This window comes from Nematostella vectensis, chromosome 13 (genome assembly GCF_932526225.1).
Source record: "Nematostella vectensis chromosome 13, jaNemVect1.1, whole genome shotgun sequence".
In the NCBI taxonomy this organism is placed as follows: domain Eukaryota; kingdom Metazoa; phylum Cnidaria; class Anthozoa; order Actiniaria; family Edwardsiidae; genus Nematostella; species Nematostella vectensis.
The window spans coordinates 12159839-12181240 of NC_064046.1; the positions used below are offsets into that span (position 1 = coordinate 12159839).

At 37.9% G+C, this 21402-nt stretch overlaps 1 protein-coding gene and 1 long non-coding RNA gene across 4 annotated transcripts; one reads left to right on the top strand and one right to left on the bottom strand.

Moving 5' to 3' along the window:
• The first annotated feature begins 1164 nt into the window (after positions 1-1164).
• On the top strand, positions 1165-20103 carry LOC5519524 (diacylglycerol O-acyltransferase 1). 3 transcript variants are annotated; one of them, XM_032364341.2, is made up of 18 exons: positions 1166-1356; positions 1468-1555; positions 2274-2314; positions 3543-3628; positions 4812-4864; positions 5406-5508; positions 6026-6136; positions 6691-6756; positions 7354-7457; positions 7890-7928; positions 8358-8399; positions 8803-8847; positions 9207-9319; positions 10678-10743; positions 10953-11040; positions 11235-11297; positions 12245-12405; positions 19126-20103. In XM_032364341.2, the coding sequence occupies exons 1-17, from the start codon at positions 1253-1255 to the stop codon at positions 12395-12397; spliced, it is 1365 nt and encodes a 454-aa protein (XP_032220232.2). In that variant the 5' UTR covers positions 1166-1252; the 3' UTR covers positions 12398-12405; positions 19126-20103. The 3 variants fall into 3 exon arrangements, with proteins under 3 accessions (XP_032220233.2, XP_032220232.2, XP_001639351.2); XM_032364342.2 differs by lacking the exon at positions 12245-12405 and having other exon boundaries at positions 1165-1356; XM_001639301.3 differs by lacking the exon at positions 19126-20103 and having other exon boundaries at positions 12245-13211.
• On the bottom strand, positions 8067-12328 carry LOC116603305. The gene is made up of 3 exons (XR_004290544.2): positions 12218-12328; positions 11196-11347; positions 8067-9070 (listed from the first exon to the last, which is right to left on the bottom strand). It is a non-coding gene; the product is annotated as an uncharacterized LOC116603305 (long non-coding RNA).
• Positions 20104-21402: the final 1299 nt, after the last annotated feature.

Sequence of the window (21402 nt, forward strand, 5' to 3'; positions counted from 1 at the left end):
ATCCCGGGACCCGAAACGATCCCCAAGAGTCCCCGAAATAAACCCCAAGGAATTACAGTAATGGACAACTAAAGGAATGTGTAAGGATTGGCTTTCAGTTTTAAAAACATATGAAACATTTAGCTTTGTTTGTTTTATTAAAAGGAAATTTACATTAACTAAAACTATAGTATTAAGATTTTAATATACGACTGCGGGGGAAATACAGTGGTTGAGTCAGAAATTAACAATTCCTGTGATAGTAATTTAAAGAACCGGCGTGGATGAATCATTTTTACATAACAAGCCATAAAAGAAAGTCTTTACAGATAGGACATCCCGCTTTTCATAGGAAGCGAAATGTTTTAAAGTTATTTTTTGGCATGTTTGTTTTCGGTGAATGAAAGACCTATCATATCATGATATCATGCCGGGGTGTACGCACCACTTCCACGAGGGAATTCAAAACTCACATAATATTGCTTTCAACAAAAGCCACATCCTCTTAAAATTTTGCATCGGTAGTAGAAGGGTTGTTCGAGTGTATTACTCAGTGTGCTTTTGTCATTCTCGGCCAAACCGGCTGCCTAAAATGTGTCGGTAAATATTCGCTCGTGCGGACAAGGATTTCGTGGTTTGGTTGTCAAATGAATATTAATTTTTAGGAGTGATGTTTACCGGAAATGCGACTCTCATTTATAGTGTCAGAGTCATGTGTCGGAACCGCAAAATGTTAAGAGTGTGATGGAAGGTCAAAAGTTTGGTTGATCTGAGCAAAGCTGTGCTATGTTTATGCTGTATTCCTTTCAGTAGCAATTTAAAGTTGTGTATTTGTTTTGGACTCTGTTTATGGGTTTAACGCCGGGCAATGTAATAAAGAGAAGTATTGTGTTGAAAGTTAATATTTTTAAGTCACGTTGTTTAGAAATCGAGTCGCTGTTAACCCTTTATTATGCTTCAAAATTGCAAGTATTTCTTCTGCTTTCCCTTTGTCCATTACTGCAATTCCTTGGCGTTGATTTCGGGGACTCCTCGGTATCGGTTCGGGTCCGAGGATCAGTTGGGGTACTTTTGGGGATCATTTCGGGTCCTGGGATCGTTTCGGGTCCTGAGATCATTTCGGGTCCTGTACAGATCAGAGTACCATATCACGTGAGCAGTGCGTGTGAAATGCGTGATGTGTCACGTAAACGCAAGGTAACGCAATACATCGCAAAGGTCGAAAGAACGAGTAACCCAAAACTCGGGATTCACTGCAAAATTGAGCTTAAACATGAGCTCACCTTCCAATTCCACGCTGAGAGAACGAGTGAGGAAACCTTCTGTCAAAGAAAAATGCTCTGAAGCAAAAGTAAAAGTGTTTGATTATGGAAAACGGTAAAATTACAACAGTTATACTTAACTTATTTCTTTACTTAGTGACCAGAAGTGAAAGATTTGCATTGGTAAAACTTCTAGTTGTCACAATGATTTTCGATAATTTTCCAGGGTTCACCAGCCAGAAGAATCGCTTTTTACATCTACAAGTGGATTTGATAACTACAGGGGGATTTTGAATCTCTGTCTTGTCCTATTGGTAGGTTTATTGATGTTAGACTACGCAAATTATGGATTGGGTTGTATAACTTAAATTATATGTTTATTCCTACAATTTTTTTTTGCCTTGTTTGAGAAATAAAATATGCCTTATATTATTGATAGTGTAAAAGATTAATTGAAACTTTGATGGAGTATAACTTTAAATGTTTTGTATTGATGCACTATTTTACATTATTATTTTTAATTTACATACCCTGTATAACATTTGTTATATATAGATGTCATTTCTTGGGATTTATACTCCACATAATACAGTTACCAGGCCCGTAGCCAGGATTTTGAGCGGGGGGGGGGGGGGGGGGGTTCGTTTACCCATTTAGCGGACCATTTTGTCTTAGGTACCTTGTCCAAGCGCGCAGTGGTACTAAATTTTTTTTCATCAGAGGGGGACCTTCTAGTTGAGTGGGGGGTTCTTTCTAGCCCCCTCCCCCCCCAACCCCTCTGGCTATGGGCCTGGTCACTTAAGAAGTATACTGCTGTTTCAAGGCATATAATACTGCAATACAGAACATCGAAAACATTTCCTTGTTTTTAGGGTATACCCACCCTCTTTCTTTCCAATTGTATTGCACCCAGGAGGGGCGTCCATGAGAATCAATTGCGCACTCTAATATTGCAATCTTTTAACAGTGAATGGTAGTCCTTGGTTCTAGCTTGGTTCATATTTGCACATTTTTCTTATCTTACGATTTCAGGTTTTGTCTAATTTCCGTGTTGCCCTTGACAACATTCTAAAGTAAGTATTTCAAATGTTTGAGAAGATTTCTTTGTCTCATAACCTCAGACCTTCCACAAGCTGTATAATCTGTAATATTTGAGCTTATTCAAAGGAAATGATCATTGTAGATAGTGACAATACCCCTTAATTTACAAATTGTAGAAGGCTAGCCCCCTCCCCTCTCTCCTCTCCCCCACACACATACATCACCAGCGGCGTGGAAAGGGTTTTAAACAGGAGGGGGCCCAAAAGGACATTTCAAGACGTTTTCTTCTGTATATTAGATAATGTCTCATACATTTACTGTTTTTTTGTGTGTGCTAATAGGAGGGGGGGGGGGGGGGCACCCAACTGGCTACCCCTCTGCAAACTCAAATAAGTCAGTGGGTCTACCACATGATTTAGTAGCAAAGCAACAAAATCTGAAAAGTCTTCAATGTAGCCAGCATTAATTCTTATTATAAATAATACATTTCTGCCGATGGAATGTAATGATAGAGGCAGAAATGTTTATTTTGACGGCATGTGAATAACACGTGGGCATGTGAAGAGAGTGCAGTATGGGTATGAGTATATAAGGGGAGACATAGCGTACTAGTGTCAATCTAGCCAGCTCCTCTGTTTAAGCCATTTTGACTTTTGCTATTTTTTTTATGTGTATTTTCTTCTTTAAACTTTTTCTTCGGCTCTTAAGCCCCAAGTGCACGCAATGCTGAGCATTGGTTCGGGGAATACGGTCCAGACTTTTTTCCCACAGGGATTTTATCTCTGGTTTACGTGTCCGGCTCAGTATTACCTTCTTGTAAATATAAATTAGGTGATTATAATATTTCACCTTTTTCAGATTGTTATTGTATTGGAAATTCAGCAGTGTTTACTGCTTGTCAGATTGTTTTGCATTCAGTAATGTTCATTCAGCAGTGATTACTGCTAGCTGGGCGCTGGCTACATATCCAAAATAAACAGGAGTTCTCCTGAAGTGTGTTTGTTGTAAAGTGTTATAAAATGGAGGCAAAATTTAAGGATTGTTCAGGGTTCTAGGAAGGAGCTCCCTACCTAAAGCATAAGGATGTTTTTATCAATAATAAAATTGCCAGTTAAAACTGTACCAACAGCTGTACATGGGTTGGCATTCAGTGAGTACAGTAACATTCACTGTATGAGCACCCCACCATATGTCCCGCCCCTTCTCACTCTACCGTACTCCTGTCTATCGCACATGCTTAATACTGATTGTTGCCTGTAGATATGGGCTACTTATTGATCCTGTTGAGGTTGCCACAATCTTTCTTCAAGACCCTTACAGCTGGCCATCAGCAAGTCTGTTTGTCTGTAAGTCCATGACACAGCCAACATTTCATAAAACAGGCCTCTTTGAATGAAACCCCTATAATGCAGATACCATAAAAGACAAATGTGGGAGACAGTTTTATGTTATACCATTAATATCATTTCATTTGTTTTAGTAAACATCTGTTATCACGAGGATCTGGCTTATGCTTTAGTAAAAAGGAAATTATTTCTAAGGGAAGAAAAAAAGGGAAGAAAAAAAAATCCAAAAAGCTATAAAAAAGAAGATACAGTAGAGGTGACCTCCCATCCACCCCCTATCCAATTTTTTTTAATGACCATCCACAAGGCCCATACACAAGGGGGTGCGCAGGGTGGGTCATTTCTTATTAAGGAATCTTTAAATACTATGATTTTTCCATATGATACCTATGACGCACACCCCTCCTTGACAGCCTTGGGATGAGCCTGATAGGTATAGAAAGAACTCTACACCATTCAGAATATGACATTCCAAGCTTTTATTCTTATATCTTGGCACAATATTTACAAAATAATACATCGATCATCACTTTTTTCAGTTTTAATCTCCAATTCTCTTTTTTTTTCCAAGTTGTCCTTGACCCCCTCCTCCTTTCCGATGTTTTGATTTTTTTTAACTTTACAAGATCCCTTTTAGTGAACACCCTTCATAAACTAAATATGGTGTATCTTAGTTAAGTTTGTGCTCATAACGCATACCTGTTAACCTCCGAAAATCTCAAGACTTGAGAATTTTATTGGGGAGGAGTGGGGTATATTCATTTTTGGAGGGGAGGGGTTTGCCGTCGAAAGCTCTCGCAAACAAATCCACTTATAGATCTCACATGTGTGTTAGATAGATTGTGCAATTTTAAAAGAAAATAGTCAAAATGACTTTCTAAAGAATAATTTTTTGGAAGCGATAAAAATTGCTAAAAAGCGAGAGATTTGGTGCTCCACGTGGGAGAGAGGAACAGGGGTCCAAAATCTTGAGACTCCCGCCTAATGCGGGAGAGCTGACAGGTATGCATAAGAAAGAGAATAGCCAGGTAAAGAAATTTGAGAGAGTGCCTTTAATAAAAGCTTTCCAGTGTCCGATAGCTTGGAGTTGACTATGTTATACACTCATCTTTGTATGAGGTTTGTTTTTAACATTCTACAACAATTCAAAATGAGACTTACTAATTAGTATCTGTTTTTTCAGGCTCTAATATTTTTATACAGTTTGCTTTCTTTGTGGAAAACTTGTTAGCCAAGGTAATTAGTGATAAAATGTAACTGCATACTTAAACCCTCTTTGGGCCACATCACACAAACAAATCCAAAACAACGTCATAACAAATTTTTTTTATGCATTATTTTTTATACAACTTTGACTCTTCTCTTTTTCGATCTCTGTGGTAGAAAATCATTGCCATGGCCTCATATCTCATCCTTTTTGAAATGCTGAATTTTATTCACTCTTATACTTTAAAAAAGGCTGGTTATGCCAACATTTTACATGCTTGCTCAATACCAAGTCACACAAAGCATCCATTTCCATTGGCTTATTTGAGTGCCTAACCAAGACCATTTTAATCAAATAATATTACTAAGTATTGGGCATAATTGGGAATGGTTCAGTTTTCTTTTAGCAGATTAAATTATAATTTCAAATGTAGGAGTGGATTGTCTTTTTAAGAAAGAAAATACCAATTTAATCATACATTTTGAATTTTTTTGAATAATTTTAAAATAACATAACAAAAATATGCATATCCAATGTTAATTTGTTTGCCTTACTTTTTCCTTGCTTTAGAGAAATATCTCCGAGGAGATTGGTAAAGGATTACACATATTCAACCTTATGATGATCCTGGTCGTTCCTATAATTGTCATTCTCTCATACAAGCCACCACCCTGTAAGTTGATTTTGTTTTTTATCATTGTTGCTGTTGCTGGATAGTGCTGTATTTTGGAATCCAATTTCAGGTTTCTTAAAAAGGGTGCAAAAGCATGTTGTTGTTTTTAAAGGGTGATGAATCTTTTGGGAGGCTTGTACAGGACTTAAAATGATCCCAGGACCCGAAACAATCCCCGAAAGTTCCCCAACTGATCCCGGGACCTGAACTTGAAACCCCTGCTTGGATATGAGGGTTTCTAACCCTAACCTTCTTCAGGACAAAATATCTGAAATAACCTTTTTAGGACTGCAACCCTAATTTCTAAACCCTGTTTAGGAGAAATGGGAGATAAGATAACAAGGATGAAGCACGAAGCAGGTTTGGTGTTTTGATAATCTTCGGGGAGAGTTCTCAGAACATTCAAAATTACCTTAATGATTTGTGTCTCTCCAGACACAAAGAGCGTGTTATTTATTAATTTTTATCCAAGATTCAGTAGTTCTATTGATGGACCTTTTATCATGTTTTTCCCAAGGGGCGGCAGGAATTGTTTGTGGAGCATATAGCATGCTTTGGCTCAAACTGATCAGTTACATCAGTGTCAACTTGTGGCACAGAAATAAACTCATCAAAACATCAGAAAAAGGTACTCATACTCTTTATACACTTCTTTATACCCCCATTATAGCCTCTCCCCCAGGCTCTTTTTTGCAGCGTGGCTTCCAGGGCCGAGCGGGCCCAGGCCCCCTATTTTCAGATATTTGGCTTAAAAATAACAAGCAAAACCACTGAAGAACAATGAATTCAGCCCCCCCCCCCCTTTTCTTGAAACTCCTTCTGTATCCGCCCCTGGCTTCTCACTAGTGACATCATTGATCCACATTGTCCAAAGAGTGTCAGTATAATCTGACCGCCATTTTGAGTGTCAGTGCTACTATAATCTGACTGCCATTTTGAGTGTCAGTCTTACAATAATCTGACCGCCATTTTGAAATTAAATATGACCACATAAATGAGTGTGTTATAAAGTGTCCTTTAAATACCCTGAGGGAAGGGGGGGGGATATTAAAGTCCCCCCCCAATATCTTCCCATTCCCCTTACAGTACTGTATTCCCTTATTGAGTGGATGTTCTTAAAGCTATGTTTCATTATATTCTTCCCACATCTGAATAAAGGTGATGAGTATATTTTTTGCCCAGAAAATGTTTCCAATGGAAAGAACAAGGAGCCTATGGTAGAATATCCTGATTACCTGACACAACAAGGTATTTGTTAAGCGTTCTATGAATAGATTACATATGGATGTTCTCAGAAAAAAAAGGGATGGAGTAATAATGGGCATACAGTTTGAGCAGGCCCAGACCGTCTAGTCCTGTTTATAAAAGGAAATGACTTTTCTGAGTGCAAATGCAGATTACATTGAAAAGACACAAAAACTGCACACAAATAAAATGGCACAATAAAGAAAAAAATGCAGATGAAAAACTCTAAAAACACAGGAACAGCATGCAAAAAGGGATTCGATTCTTTAGGTGTAAATATAAATAATATTGCTAATAAGTTAATTAAATTTATACTGTTGGGTACACTTTCTGACCTTCAACTGCAAGGTATTGCTAAAGGTATTGCACACCTCAAAGCTGTAACAGGCTTCAAAATATCGGAGGCACGATACAGAAACATTAAGAAAATATTGAGGGGCAGAACCCCACCCCAACTGTTCATTTTCTTATGATTTGTGAAAATGATAGGGTGGAGGAGGGGGCACGTACCCCCAGGGCCTCACCCCCTGCTACGGACTGCACCTGCAGTTCTACTTGAGAAAGTTATTTTGATTTATTTTTGCTGCTCTTTTTATTTAGATTTGTACTACTTCCTACTATGTCCAACTCTCTGTTATGAGCTCAACTTTCCACGGTTGCCAGCAATCAGAAAGAGGTTCCTCATCAGAAGAATTGTAGAATTTGTGAGTTGCTTGGAGTATAAAACATAAATTTTTGCCCAACAATGCTGGAGACGTTTATACTTTGTGTTGGGAGGATGACATGACTTTAACGCTGGAAGATGCTATTAAGTGTTTGATTCAGGTCAAACAGTGTGTTTTTGTTTTATGGTCAACCGAGCAGGATAAAGTCGTATTTGGTCTGTTAGCACACACACACGCAACGTCAATGTCTTAACACATTGACACTCGTAGTTTAATGAGGACTAACACAACTCCAAACTTGCTGCTAATGGCAGTTGTTTGGGACGTTTGTGTACTTGTGGTATGACAACGCAACGTTTCACCAGCAAAGAGTGTGCCAGCTGGCAATGCTAGCCAACATTGGCGGTGATTGCACAGGGAGTTAGGTATCAAACATTCCAGCCAACTTATAGCTTGTCTGTTTTTCCTTAGTTTTTCCTCCTGGGTCTCATGATTGGTGTTGCGCAACAGGTACTATAACTGCTTTTGAAACTTTATTATTTGTTTGTTTTATTAATTACAAGCTCACAGGCAATCTTTTCTATTCTAATTCGCTGCGCTCAACCGAATAGAAAACACTTATTTTCTAAATAACGAGATGACAACGAGTTAGCAGGAGAGCCAGCCAGAAGATCGTTTATTAACAGGCGGTTTGAAGAGCTACAATTACAATGTAATATGAAAAAAATACAAATTGATTAAAGATCAAGACATTCTTAACCAACCAATTGGTTGAAATTAACCCTCGTACAAAGTAGAACTTGTTAGTTTGCTGGAAGGCGTCAAGTTGAAGATGCAACGGTATGAAGCGAATAAATAATGAGTCATAATCAAGATTACGTAATGATAACAAAAGAAAAAAACAAAAATTTGTAAATAAATACATTTTATCTTTTTCAGTGGATTGTCCCTACTATCAAGAATTCAATTAAACCACTACAGGTTCGTCTTACTTATAATGTGCTGTACTACTTGAATGTGATCTTGGATAATGTAAGATATCACAATTCACTTATTTTGAACATATATTTAACAAGTTGACAACCCTGGCCGTGCCGTTTGTTAAAAAAAAAAACTAATTTATGACCCCAGGTTAATTTTTTAATGCTCTTTTGCATGCATTTGTGTTTGGAGCGGTACATGAAAATAACAGCGTCTAAAGCTTTTTTCCATTTCTTTCATGACAAGAAACTCCCCCTGTGGAACAACTCCCCCCCTTAATGCCTTTCGTGAGTGAAAGGATGTGACAGGAAACCCTTCTGTTTACTCATGATGAGTTACCAATAAAGAATACAGTATCCTATCCATATCCTAATTAATATCATTATGTGTGTTTCTATTCCAGAGAATGGAATATGCAAGAGCTGCAGAAAGGGTTATGAAGCTAGCTGTAAGTGTTAGAGACATCACTTAAATCCACTCAACAAGAGGTACTAAAAAAGTCTTGCAGTACCCAAGTTCATATGATAAGAAGAAACTAAAAAGAATGCAATTATTAACAAGCTGGGTCATAAGGACAGAGTCATAAGAAACTTGCGTCCTTCAGCAAGCGGAAGCCAAGTTCGATTGTTTTCTTTCCAATAACCAGCCTATCCAGCAACATTTCAGGTTTTCTGTCAAGCAAATAAAGAGCTAAGATTAAACCATGTATAGGCAACTTATACGTCATACTGTCGGGTTGTGTGAGCAAACTCAAATTTGATCAGTATTGATTGTTTACACAATTTGTGTTTTTTGTTCTTTGAGCAGATCCCAAATCATTTTTTGTGGCTTCTGTTCTTCTACTGCTATTTCCACTCGTTTCTTAACATCACGGGCGAGCTGCTAAGATTTGCTGATCGCTGCTTTTACAAAGATTGGTGGTAAGTCATATGCCTTGTTGTCCCTTTTTTGTGTTACTTTTTTCTCCATGCCTATAGCTTCACTTTATCCCATTAAACATCTTGCTTTACATTATCATTACCAACCACGTATCTTACCATACACCTATTTCAAAATACACCTATTTTAATAAAGGTTGTCAGTGCAAATGGCAAATGTTGATTGGCAAATGGCAGTTCTACGACCTAAAGTAACCATGCGTCTCGAAGAACATGGATAAATCAAAACATTATCCATTAAAGGTTACCAATGCTTGGCTCTGACATTACTGGACTTTATTTAACACCTTTATTTTATAATAAGTACCCCTAAGCCATTTGCCATTCGCTATTTGCACACTGACAACCTTTTGTGAAATAAGTGTATGTTGTCAGTGCAAATGGCAAATGACAACTCTCAAATGGCAGTTCAAAAAATACTATGGTACTTGTGAAAATGTGGATAATTTCTGCGATTATCATCTTTATTCTTACAAATAATTATACCCATTAAGTAGTTATTGGTCTTAGAACTGCCATTTGCCAATTGCCATTCGCCATTTGCACTGACAACGTTTATTGAAATAGGTGTATTTGCCTTCTGTCCTATTAACCTTGACAAAGTAATTTCACCTTAATCTTTTTACCTGATCTTAACTTACCTTCTGTTTCTCTACCTTTACTTTACGTTCCCTCACATAAACTTATTTCGCCTTGCCTCTTTGTACCTTTTACCTCACCTCACCTTATCTTAACTCACCTCATCTAGCATTTTTTGCACTCACCTCTCGTCCTTTACCTTGCCTTATCTCCCTATTATCTTACCTTACTCGATCTCTCCTACTATTGCCTTACCTCTTCTTGTCTTGCTTTGTTTTACGTTTATGCTATTATCTCACCTTACATGATCTCCCTAGCCTTGCCTTGCATCGCCTTTCCTCTCCTCAACCTTACCTTGCCCCAGCTCAACTCTGCTTACCTTTTCTTTCAACCTCTCCCCTTACCCTCCCTTACCTCCATTTCACCTTAGAATATCATCTCACCTTATCTTGCCTCATATTACCTTATTGTATTACCTTACCTCATTTCCCTTACCATAATATTACCACATCATTCTATCTCAACTCATTTCACACTTCCTTATATTATGTATCCCCTCCACATGGCCTCATTTCCCTAACCATAATATTACCACATCATTCTATTTCAACTTATCTCACTCTTCCTTTTATTCAATTTCCTCACATCGCATCTAATTTCACCTCAACTTGCCTCACTTCACCTCATCTCACCCCACTTTACTTAAATGTTACACACTACTATGCATCACAAACTTGCTTACAAGATCTCAAATCTTACAGGAATTCCAATACAGTACAGTATTTCTGGCAGAATTGGAATATTCCCGCACATCGATGGGCGGTCAGGTATGAAAATCCCAACAACAAAAGTTACCAGATGAGGACAAGCAGTAACACAAAATTCCGTGAGAAAAAAGAGGAAATGTAGAAATCCATGGACAGACCATAGTAGATACGTTCACTTATTTATCACTTTATTATTTACTCCAAATTTACTATCCTTGTATAAATGTAAGTGTAGGATAACCTACTGCATTGCCTTATATTTCTCCTAGGCATTTATACAAACCAATGATAAGGAGAGGATACTCAAACTTCCAGGCACAGATTGCTGTCTTCATGCTGTCTGCATTCTTCCATGAGGTAAGTTGACTCCACTTGTTTTATTTGGTTTATAAAACTTTTTAAAGTGTGGCTGATCCCACTATCCCTATGCCTAGTCCAATGCCCTCTTCCAGGCCCTACTGTTTATTGTGCTATCCGGTCATTGTACTTGACCCCACCCTCCGTACACCTACCCCCATTTCCTAGCCTAACTGCAGATTCTGTTGTTGTAGTATCTGGTCAGCGTGCCCTTGAGGATGATCAAGCTCTGGTCCTTCTCAGCCATGATTGGCCAGGTTTGTTGAGATACCGTAATTTCATTAAACCCGATGAAAAAAATAATGGTCTAAAAAATAAAATAACAGAAACAAGCACAGTTAGCCAGATAAACTGTTATGGTTGCTCGCAGAAAAGGTTTGGACATCGGCTGCAGAAAAGGAGCCCACCAAGTAAAATCTGTTTTGGACGAATCATAGTGCCTGCAATATAGAGCATTCTACCAGAGAATCCTTATTCTAGCTGAACGCTAAGGAATAAAAACTATTGAGAATTTTTCAATATAAGCATCATTTCTTTTTTGATACCTCAAAATTGTGTAGCCCTGACGCGAATGCGCTCTAGCACCCCAAAGGTCTGTAAGTTTTTAAAGGTTTAGTGACGCGCATGCTCTTGTGAACAGTAAGGTCTGTATGAGGGGCGAGTGGCAGCTAGCGGTTTCCAGCTAGCACTCTAGCACGCCAAAGGTCTGTAAGTTTTCTAAAGGTTTAGTGTGCTTTCAGAAAAGATTCACAAATTCTCCAGCGTGGGGGGGGGGGGGGGGGGTCTTTAAGTGTCGATGTCGATAGGGTACAAGAATCGTGGTTGTTTTCATGCAAACACAGCTTTTGGCAAAATCTGGGGGGTGGCTTGCCTCTTTAAAAATCTCCTTCATTGGAAATGGTGTGGAGGATTTGAAGAATGTCGATCACCCACTCCTTTGTTATTGTTTATCAATGAAATACTACGGTTTATTCACAAGGAAACTTCAAAATAACAATCTACGAATGAAGTCTGATACGTTATTGACGATATTTTATTGAAAATATCTTGGTTACTCGCTTGAATTAGCCGATGGAAATGGATTCCTTGTCTGACTCGGAAATGAGAGGGAGTATGAAATTGCGGCGTGAATGGCCTTCTTTAAGGGATCGCACATTGTCTCGGCTTTGTAGATTACCTGAGCTGTGTATCTTGCCTGTTCCAGCTGCCCATGGCGTTCTTCATCAAGAGATATATCCATAACCCCAACTATGGCAACGTTGTGGTGTGGTGCTCCATCATACTGGGGCAGCCTTTGGCTATTATGATGTACTTTCACGACTACTATCTTTCGACACTCGAGACGAACGCGCAGTAGACTTGCAGGTAGAGTAGCTATGATGGACGTTATAGATACTGTAGTGAAAATAACTGAAAGAGAAAAATATTTCCAATCGCATTGGCATGGCAACAACATTTATGACATCAAAATTAACAACAACATAAACATCAAGCTATAACAACAACAGCAGCAACAATAATAAGATAACACTAGTTACGACATCATAAACGATCATCATCGTCATTGTCATCATCATCATCAGTTTCATCATCATCATCATCATCATCATCATCTTTATCTTCATTATATTCAACATATTTAACTAATGACGACGGCCATTAAAAACATTAATAGTTACCAGCTGAAGAATCACCAGCCAAACAGTACAATCCAGCATTTCTAGGTGAAATAGCACTTATTTACCATGGACAGAACATTTCATGTTATATGTCATGTCTTTTCCATAAAACAATGCAATAGGTATTTATTATCATGAATAGCAAAATTGATATATAGACATGTCTTTTCAGTGAGAAAAAATACCGAGCAATGAGTCGAGCAATAGCACTAAATGAGCATAATAAAGCATGAAAATTCCACTAGCTACATTAAAAAATCGTTTATCAGTAGTGATAAAACATACAAGCCAGTATTCAAAAGAACACTTAAGTTAAAAGTGTTAAACCATGGTTTCAGATAAAATGTTTGTAGATTTTTTTTTTTTTTTGCTTCAGTAATTCAAGTCAAATCCAATTGCGCTAAATAATTTATTGTGGAGGTGATATATGTAAATGTAGGTATTTTTGGTAAATTGATTGTGTTTCCTGAAAATAAACACGACTAACTAACATCTGGTGCGATATTGTTAAAGTTTTATATCTACATGAAGGGAGTGCTTGTAAATTAATCTTTATTTCGCGATTAAAACATACTTCAACGCTTAAAACATACTTCAACGCTTAAAACATACTTCACAGCGCCTAGAAGCAGGCTATATCATTTTTTTAACGTCTAAGAACGGCTGGACCGTTCTTATTTTTGGATCATTTTAAGACTGGAAATGTTCTTAAGGACGTTCTTGAATTTTAGTGTACATAAAAGTATAATACCCAATGAGTTATTAGGAAAGGAATTTCACAAATAATCAATAGCAATAATGTATAAGGTTGTTATTATGAGCACAATTTAGCTCTGCATTTTAGATCGCATCACACTAACAAAACAATATCTTTTCTGCTAGCTGAGTCTCGGCATTTTCTTAGTATATTCTCAAAATTTGTTGTAAACTCAGGCTGGATGTTCTTTTAAAAAAGGTTCTTATAAGAGAGGAATAAATGCAGGGTCGTGTCTAGAGAAAAACATAGGGTGCGGTACAGAACACTTTAATTCCTTGGTCTAATTCACTGACCAAGGTTCAAAGCTCAAATCGGGATCTTTAGCTCTGATGATAGGTCACTAGATCCATACCAACGAAGACTTCATTCGAAGTCGAACTGAACCTTTACATGAGCAGGATTTTTCGTGCGTCTTTTACTTTGTCTGATATACAGACGGACCTTTGACAAAAATCATACGTCACGGGGAGCTAAATGATTTGACTGAACGACGAACTAAAGCGTTTAGGTCGTGTCGACAACATTTAGTTCGTCTCGTCTTTATACCAGATGAACTATCCGGAGGCTCATTATACGTCTGGAACATGGTACGTCTCTAGTATAAAAACGGCCAATGTGTTGTACCCTATTCCCTGGCGTTATATTCAAGACATGTGGTTAGCCCTGAGGTGGGAGGGGCTTAGGAGAGTAGACCGTTTCGGGTGACGTCACATTGTCGACCACAGAAATGTCGAAACCCCACAAAAAAAAAACGAAAAGATCACGAGGGACTAACCTAAGGCACTTTTTTCAAATTTATTCATTATTATTCATTCACTAATTCAATTCATCTTTTTAGAAAACCCCAGGGTTTTCGATGATGGTTATTTTAAAATTGGCCAACATGAAAATGGCTTGTTTGGAGATCATTTAAGCAGTATCCCTTTTTTTTGTTCTTATTTAACCTAGTTTTTTTAAAACCTGCTTAAGACAAACATAGAATTGGCGCATATTAAAACCTTTCACTAGTTTGCCTTTGAAACTCTCTCTGATATTATGTACTCGATTTAACAGTGCACCATGATCGAAATTTAAGCGATCAAGTGGGAATATTCTTAAATGAAATGTCTCAAGAGGTTTTTTCGTTATATTTTGTTTTGTTTGTAATGCTAAGGAATCCTAAAAAAAATTATAGCAGGGGACTTTCTCATTTTTATATTTGTAATAGGTTTATTTTGTAATGCTAACATCTATACAATGGGGGTATTCTCTTTGTTATCTTATGTTGTGTCTGAATGTCAAGGTTCCTTACAAAGGCACTTGAGCTACTCAGCGGCTATTTCTTTGTTACCGTTCTCATAACTCTTTTTGTAATGCTTGTCAACAGAACAGTTTGGGACATTTTTTTGTTGCCCTTTTTGTTGTGTTTGTTATGTCGAGGTTTTAGCATTGAAAAAGTAGAATTTGAACGTCAAGGTTTCAACATGAAAAGTATAGAGATTGAACGTGGAAGTGTTTTTTATGACGATGTTTGTTTTGCCAAGATATCATGAAGCACGTGAAACCGGAAATTTCATGTTTTCTTTATATACCAATACCAATGTTTCTAATTCCAAGTTTTCCTCACAAAAACTTAGCACTTGTCTTCGTCTACGAGATCTCTTTGCCTATCTATTTGTAAAACGGAGTTGGTTATGCCGAGGTTTCATTACTAGACCTAAGTTACCCGTAAATCTCACCCAAATAATGTGGTTTATGTATTGAATGTTTATGATATGGATGTGGTTGTTTTGGAAAGCAACAGCAAATAGGGGAATGCAACTGTTTTGGCAGAAGAAACTGACGCGTTTTATCCGCCATATTGTTTAGCGATAATATTGCTTATGAAATATCACTCAAACTTCTAGACTGGCTTCCTAAGATCTATCAAAAGCATGGACCGGCTTCGCACTGCTAATGCACAGCAGGGTTTCCCCCGAGGAGGAGCGCAACCATCACGTTTACCGTGATTTATGGACTCACATGTTCAAAAACATTTCACGTATTTCGTATTTCTTTCCCAAATCCCTATGTCGTATACGATATCTTTAGCGATATATCAAGGTTTAATGAGATAAATTTAAAGAGATAAATATATTTAGTTGCTGGTAAATCAATGTCGTGCGCCATCCGCATTGAGGAGCTTTCAATATATTTGGATACAAATATTTGATGCAGTCTCGAAATAACCATCTGAAAGCAAATTTTAACACTACATCTAACTAAATTCAATCGAAATATCAATCACAAAAGTTTCCCAAAATGAGATGATGAAGTTGAATCCCTACTCGTTAATTTTGTTTTCTTTGTCAGACTACAGCTAACAGAAAATCTTTAAAACACTAAAGGCACTTTCATAAGCAGACATATATTAGGGATATATATATAAAAAAAAAAAACTAGTGCTGTGAAATTTTTTGCGCTAACGAGATTGTCAGAATTGATTGTTGGAAGGCAGTATTATATGTTCAGCTTTTTTGAAGCCAATTTCCTGGGATGTTTAGCACCATTTAATTTTTGCAAATTCTTTACTCGAGCATTATAATACGTCACCAAAGTTTCAAGTTTTGTTTAATGTATGGTGAATCGATATGACATGATAATGTTCAAATCACTTTGTGATATCTTAATGATTCATCGTTATTGACGTTAGCTTTACTACGCGGCCACCCCAGGCGAAAGTAGAAATTAACAAAATTTGTGCAAGCAAAAAATACAGAAAAAAGTTGCGCAGGCCAATCTTAACCCCCCTTCCCACAAGCTTTGTGCAGCAAGAGAAAAAAACTCGTGCGAAACAAGGATTCCGGAAAAAAGTCAAGCAGGCAATAACATTCGCCCATCGTTCCTGAAGGAAATTTACTGCATGCTAAGGGCGTGTCCAGATATCTTGAGCTTTTAGTGTCTACTCTTTTTAGCTCCCAGACATTTCCTGATTTCCGTCCCCGAGAATTTGTTATCGGATATATTTTAACGAGTAACTAATCTGATCAAAAAATCGTCCCGGGGGTACGAATATTTCGTCGGATATGACTAATTTTAGAAGTGGACTTTAAAAGCACACTAGCATACACACATTGGCACCAGTCGGGCCAAGACGGGACGCTAGCACAGTCTATTACCCGTGCAGTTCGGCAACCATGGACAGCTGTTTCGTCCTTATTAGGACTCGTCAGCATGAATTATTATTATTATTATTATTATTATTATTATTATTATTATTATTATTATTATTATTATTATTATTATTATTATTATTATTATTATTATTATTATTATTATTATTATTGTTGTTGTTGTTGTTGTTGTTGTTATTATTATTATTATAAACAACAACAACAACCCCCCCCACCCTATGACTATGATCGTACTATGAATATTTTTGTTTGCGTAAAGTAAAAAAAGTCGTTCCTCCCCTCGGGGGAGGGGAGGAGTGGTCTGCGCTTTTTTATTTTCTTTTTTTCGATACGGATATCAATCTGTACTTCAATTTACCATTTTTTTTCCAAAGTGTTTTTTTGGGAATTTTCCCACCTCCAGAAATCTTTGGGTCTTTTTATATAAGAAATAGAGAATACTACATGGAAAATATGTCGTGCGTATGTTTTTTATTCACGAGATGTGCAGTATCAAAAACGAACTCGTGAGCGCAGCGAACGAGTGAGTTTTTTTATACAAAACAACAAGTGAAAAGAAACTGTACAAAGCACTTTCCATGCTGTATTTTGTTTATTATATACATACTGAGAAATTTATAACAAGCTTATTACATAACATTTTATTAGACTTGGCTGCAGAGGCTCCGAGGTTTGTGCTGTTCGACGGTTCAGTTGAAGACAGACAGAAACTTACATTGAAATGAATCTGTCTCGCTAATGTCACGCACGAGACTGTAGCTCATGTTACACAAGTGGTGCACTTTTTAATCTCTAAAATCTCGACATCTATTAAATAAATAGATTACTAAATGGAAAATGCTTTTACGATTTTTATGCACTCGTTGATGCGTTGGGATTTAAGCCGTTCAGGTGCAGTGAAAAATCAGAACCGCAAACGACTTTTCTTCACGGTGGAAAAACATCGTTCGCGCCTCGGTTTTGCTGAGACCACCAGTGAACGAACGAAAATTTACTAAATATGTTTTCAGTTAGTATTTCTCAGTATGTATATAATAATAGTGTCTTTTGGTGCAGTATAGGATTACAGGTGCGCACATTGGAAAGCGCACGATGCACTCCTTCTAATAGATGATCATTCACAAGTGGGTCATTTCTTGTAAACGAACCTTCAAATACTACGCTTTTTTCTATGATACCTATAACTGCCCCCCCCCTCCCCACTCAGCCTATCCTGGGCACTCCCTTGTTCATAGATAAAAAGGTTATAGATGGGCTACCACATTAGAGACGACGAAAATCATACAAGTATAAGAAGATAAAAAATGCCCCTCGAAACATGACGGGGTGCGTATTATCTTATTTAATTGATAACTACTGTGTAATTGTGCACGAGAATTAACCTAGCACAATAATCCATGGTAATCGCAATCTAAGAGAGCTAACATAATACTGTTTGTACGTCAATCGTGGGAATCAAAATAATGTCCCTGTGCGTAGATAACCACCTTATGGTATCCTGGTGAGCAATTAGCGAGACTTAGTTTGCCTTAGATCGCTCTGCCTCCCCTTCATTACCGGCCTAATAATGATCAGACTTGTTTTGATAAATTCCAAGCAACCACCTGAAAAAGACTTCATTTTGATTGGAAAAATAATAATAATAATAAACAATCTAACGAGAGACTCCAATAGACTCTTTTCTAGACGTTCGATTTTCTTTTTTTTTAAAGTAATTTTGAAATGCTTTGTAATTTTGATTTCCGCCGTATCCGTATAATCTACGTTTAATTTTTAGGGCGGTGAGGTTAAAAACCCAGATATAACATTTTAAAAGGTGTGACAGGATGAGACTTCATTAACAATCTAATAGCCTCTACTTTAACCTACGAAGAATCATAGAGAAAAATCTTTTGACAACCGCTAAAAGCCCTTAATGGATTAATCTCGGATGTAGACAAAACTCTTGGGGCGTTAAATCAATGGCTTTTCGTTCAAGGGGTTATATATTTTGATGTAAAAATAGCCCGTCAGTGTTGATGCATTTACGGTCATATCATGTTGTTATTTGCCTAATGGAACCCTTATATAATGCATCGAGAGTGACCATAGCAATCATTGTTCGTGGAACAAAGCAAAAGGTCAAAAATAAAGGTTGTAAGAAACCCTGGGACAAATAAGAATCTTCTAAAGACGCGTGAGTTCTTAAACTTCGAAGTATTTTCTAATTCCTATGTGGTTATGTTAAAATTGCAAGCAGAGAGGGCATATTTGCCCTACTTGTCTTCCTCTATTTCTGTCTGGAATGTCTCGCCCTATCTTGTCCCCTCTGGGCTGCCACTGGGAAGTGGTGTCAATCAATGCATTGTTGAAGGTGTTTCGAACACACCTTCGCTTTGCAATATTTATCAATCACGTGACATACTTCCTGCAAAGAGGCATTTAAATGTAAAACCAGTTTATCCCGACATTATACGCCGTATAACACGCCAGTTCTAACCACGCATTTCCCTCGCAGAGATACACATTTTCTTATCCAACGGACGGTCGCAGTTAGAGAATACATCTGCTTCACATAACAACTCGTGGTCGACATTGCGAAGAAAACAACTTTAAGAAAAGAATCTACCCGCAAAAGGAGACAACACGCTTTGGAAACGCGACTACTGAGACTTTCTAACAGTTCTTTGCGAGTGACAACGAAATCAAAGACGGATTTAGAGAAGAAAAGGAGTGGCTTTTGGCGATTAATCATGGCTTCTAAGCCACTTCACAGAGTAGTGCACAGAACGGAATCTGGCAGTTCTACTTGTAGTACTAAGAGCAACGATTCCTACTCTTTGACCGATTGGGATCCGGAGATTTACCAGAATACATTCAGCCCTGAAGACTACGAAAACTTGGTGACGGCACAGAATGCTTTTCCGGAGTATTTTACGACAGAAAGCTCACATAATTCAAAAGAATCCCAAACAGACATTAGAAGGCTTATGCAGCAGGGGCAGGAAAAAGAACTTAAAAGATGCACAAGCAAAAGCAAGAAGATCGCTGAGTGGTTTATGCACGAGTATGGAATACTTAAGTGAGGATAAGAACGCTCAGAGAAGTTCTAATAATGTAAAGAATCTCAGGTAAAAGTAGACTTGTGCAATTTCACGCGTATGTCACAGCTAAATTAAAAATTCGTTTTCTAAAACACGGTGGTCAAGACTGATGTGAATTATTTAGCACTTTGGTTTGAACATAACAATACGGCTGTTGTGATACTCATGGAGCAAATACTAGGTTGCTAGCCATTGGAATGGATGAAAATATCTCAGTTTTACCTTCGCACTTTAATACCTTAGAGTAGCCTAGAGTCACAAAGGATGGGCTGACGTTTATTTTAAAAGCGTGTGACTTGTTATTAGTTTTTGAAAGATTGCAAATTCTAATTATTGTGTATATTAGTGTATATAAATAAATGTTTCCCAGTCCTAGGCACTGAGCTATTCAAGTATGGTTGTTATAAGTAGATGGTATTATTTCAAGCTGTAAAATTATCTACTTGTCATCTCACTAAATTGCGCTCCACCTCTTGCAAATCTAAATGGCGTTTACCGAAGTGAGTCTCATTTTTCATGTCAAAAATGTCATTTATTTAGTAGAGCCTCGAGCAAAATCGCACGACACGTAACTGGTTGCCATAGTGATATGTCAAAACCACACGTTTTCTCTATAACAGACGTGCCAATGTTATAGAAGTCAGAATAGAAGCTCTTATCGCAATTCAGCTATCTTCCTTTCCAATTAAAGCACATCGTGGTCGAAATTGCTTTGTAAACAACTTGGCGTAAATCGAAACAACCATACGCGTGCGTAACCTTGGGCTCAGCATAGAAGGCGTGCACTACGGTTTGTTATACATCTATGCATGCGTTTATCCAGAGGTTGAGCGCAGAAAGCGTGCACTACGGTCTGTTATACACCTATGCATGCGCGTAGCCTGGGGTTGAGCGCAGAGGGCGTGCACTACGGTCTGTTATACACATGCATACGCGTAGCCCTTCTCATGGTCGCTATGGGCGTTAACAGGTTATCAAAGGTGCCCTTATGTGAGAACAGGACGCCCCTTGGTCATCTTAAAGCCCCGCGCAAAACACCTAACACTGCTGCCCAAGCAATTTAGCGGTGTTAGCTCCCATGTTGGGAAGTGCTGTGAACTAGCTCGCCAACACTGCCTTTGTCTTTGTGATTAGCGGTGCGAAGCGGCGCCAGATATAATGGCTGGTGTTGGCTCTGTTTACACGAGACATAGAGGCTCGTTTACACTAACACAGATTCGTTTGAATCCGTATACGTTTGAATCCGTGTTAGTGTGGACGACCCCTTAGACGCTCGCTTACACTATTTTTGCCGTGCCACATGACCTTCGATATTTGCGGCGATTTAGCTTCGACACGAAAAGACTGCTTTAGTGAAAAAACCGACAATTTCACTGCAAAATAATTCAAGCCGCGTCTTTTTACAATGTTTCTGCTTATCCTACTTGAGGATTAAAAAGGACGGGTTTTAGAAATCTATTCAGGTTCATGCATAAAGGCATTGATTTGATCTAAAGGTTCGAACACTCGAATTGCCAGCGATTTGCAATATAGATTTGAGAAACGCCGCAGGCTGTAACTTTTGTAGTGCGACTGATATTGCTGTTGTGAACGTGGGCCTTAACAATCTCTCTATCTCTATCTAATCTTTAAATCGTTAATTGGCGATTGACTTAAACGCCTTATAATAGGAATGTTCACTGAAATATATC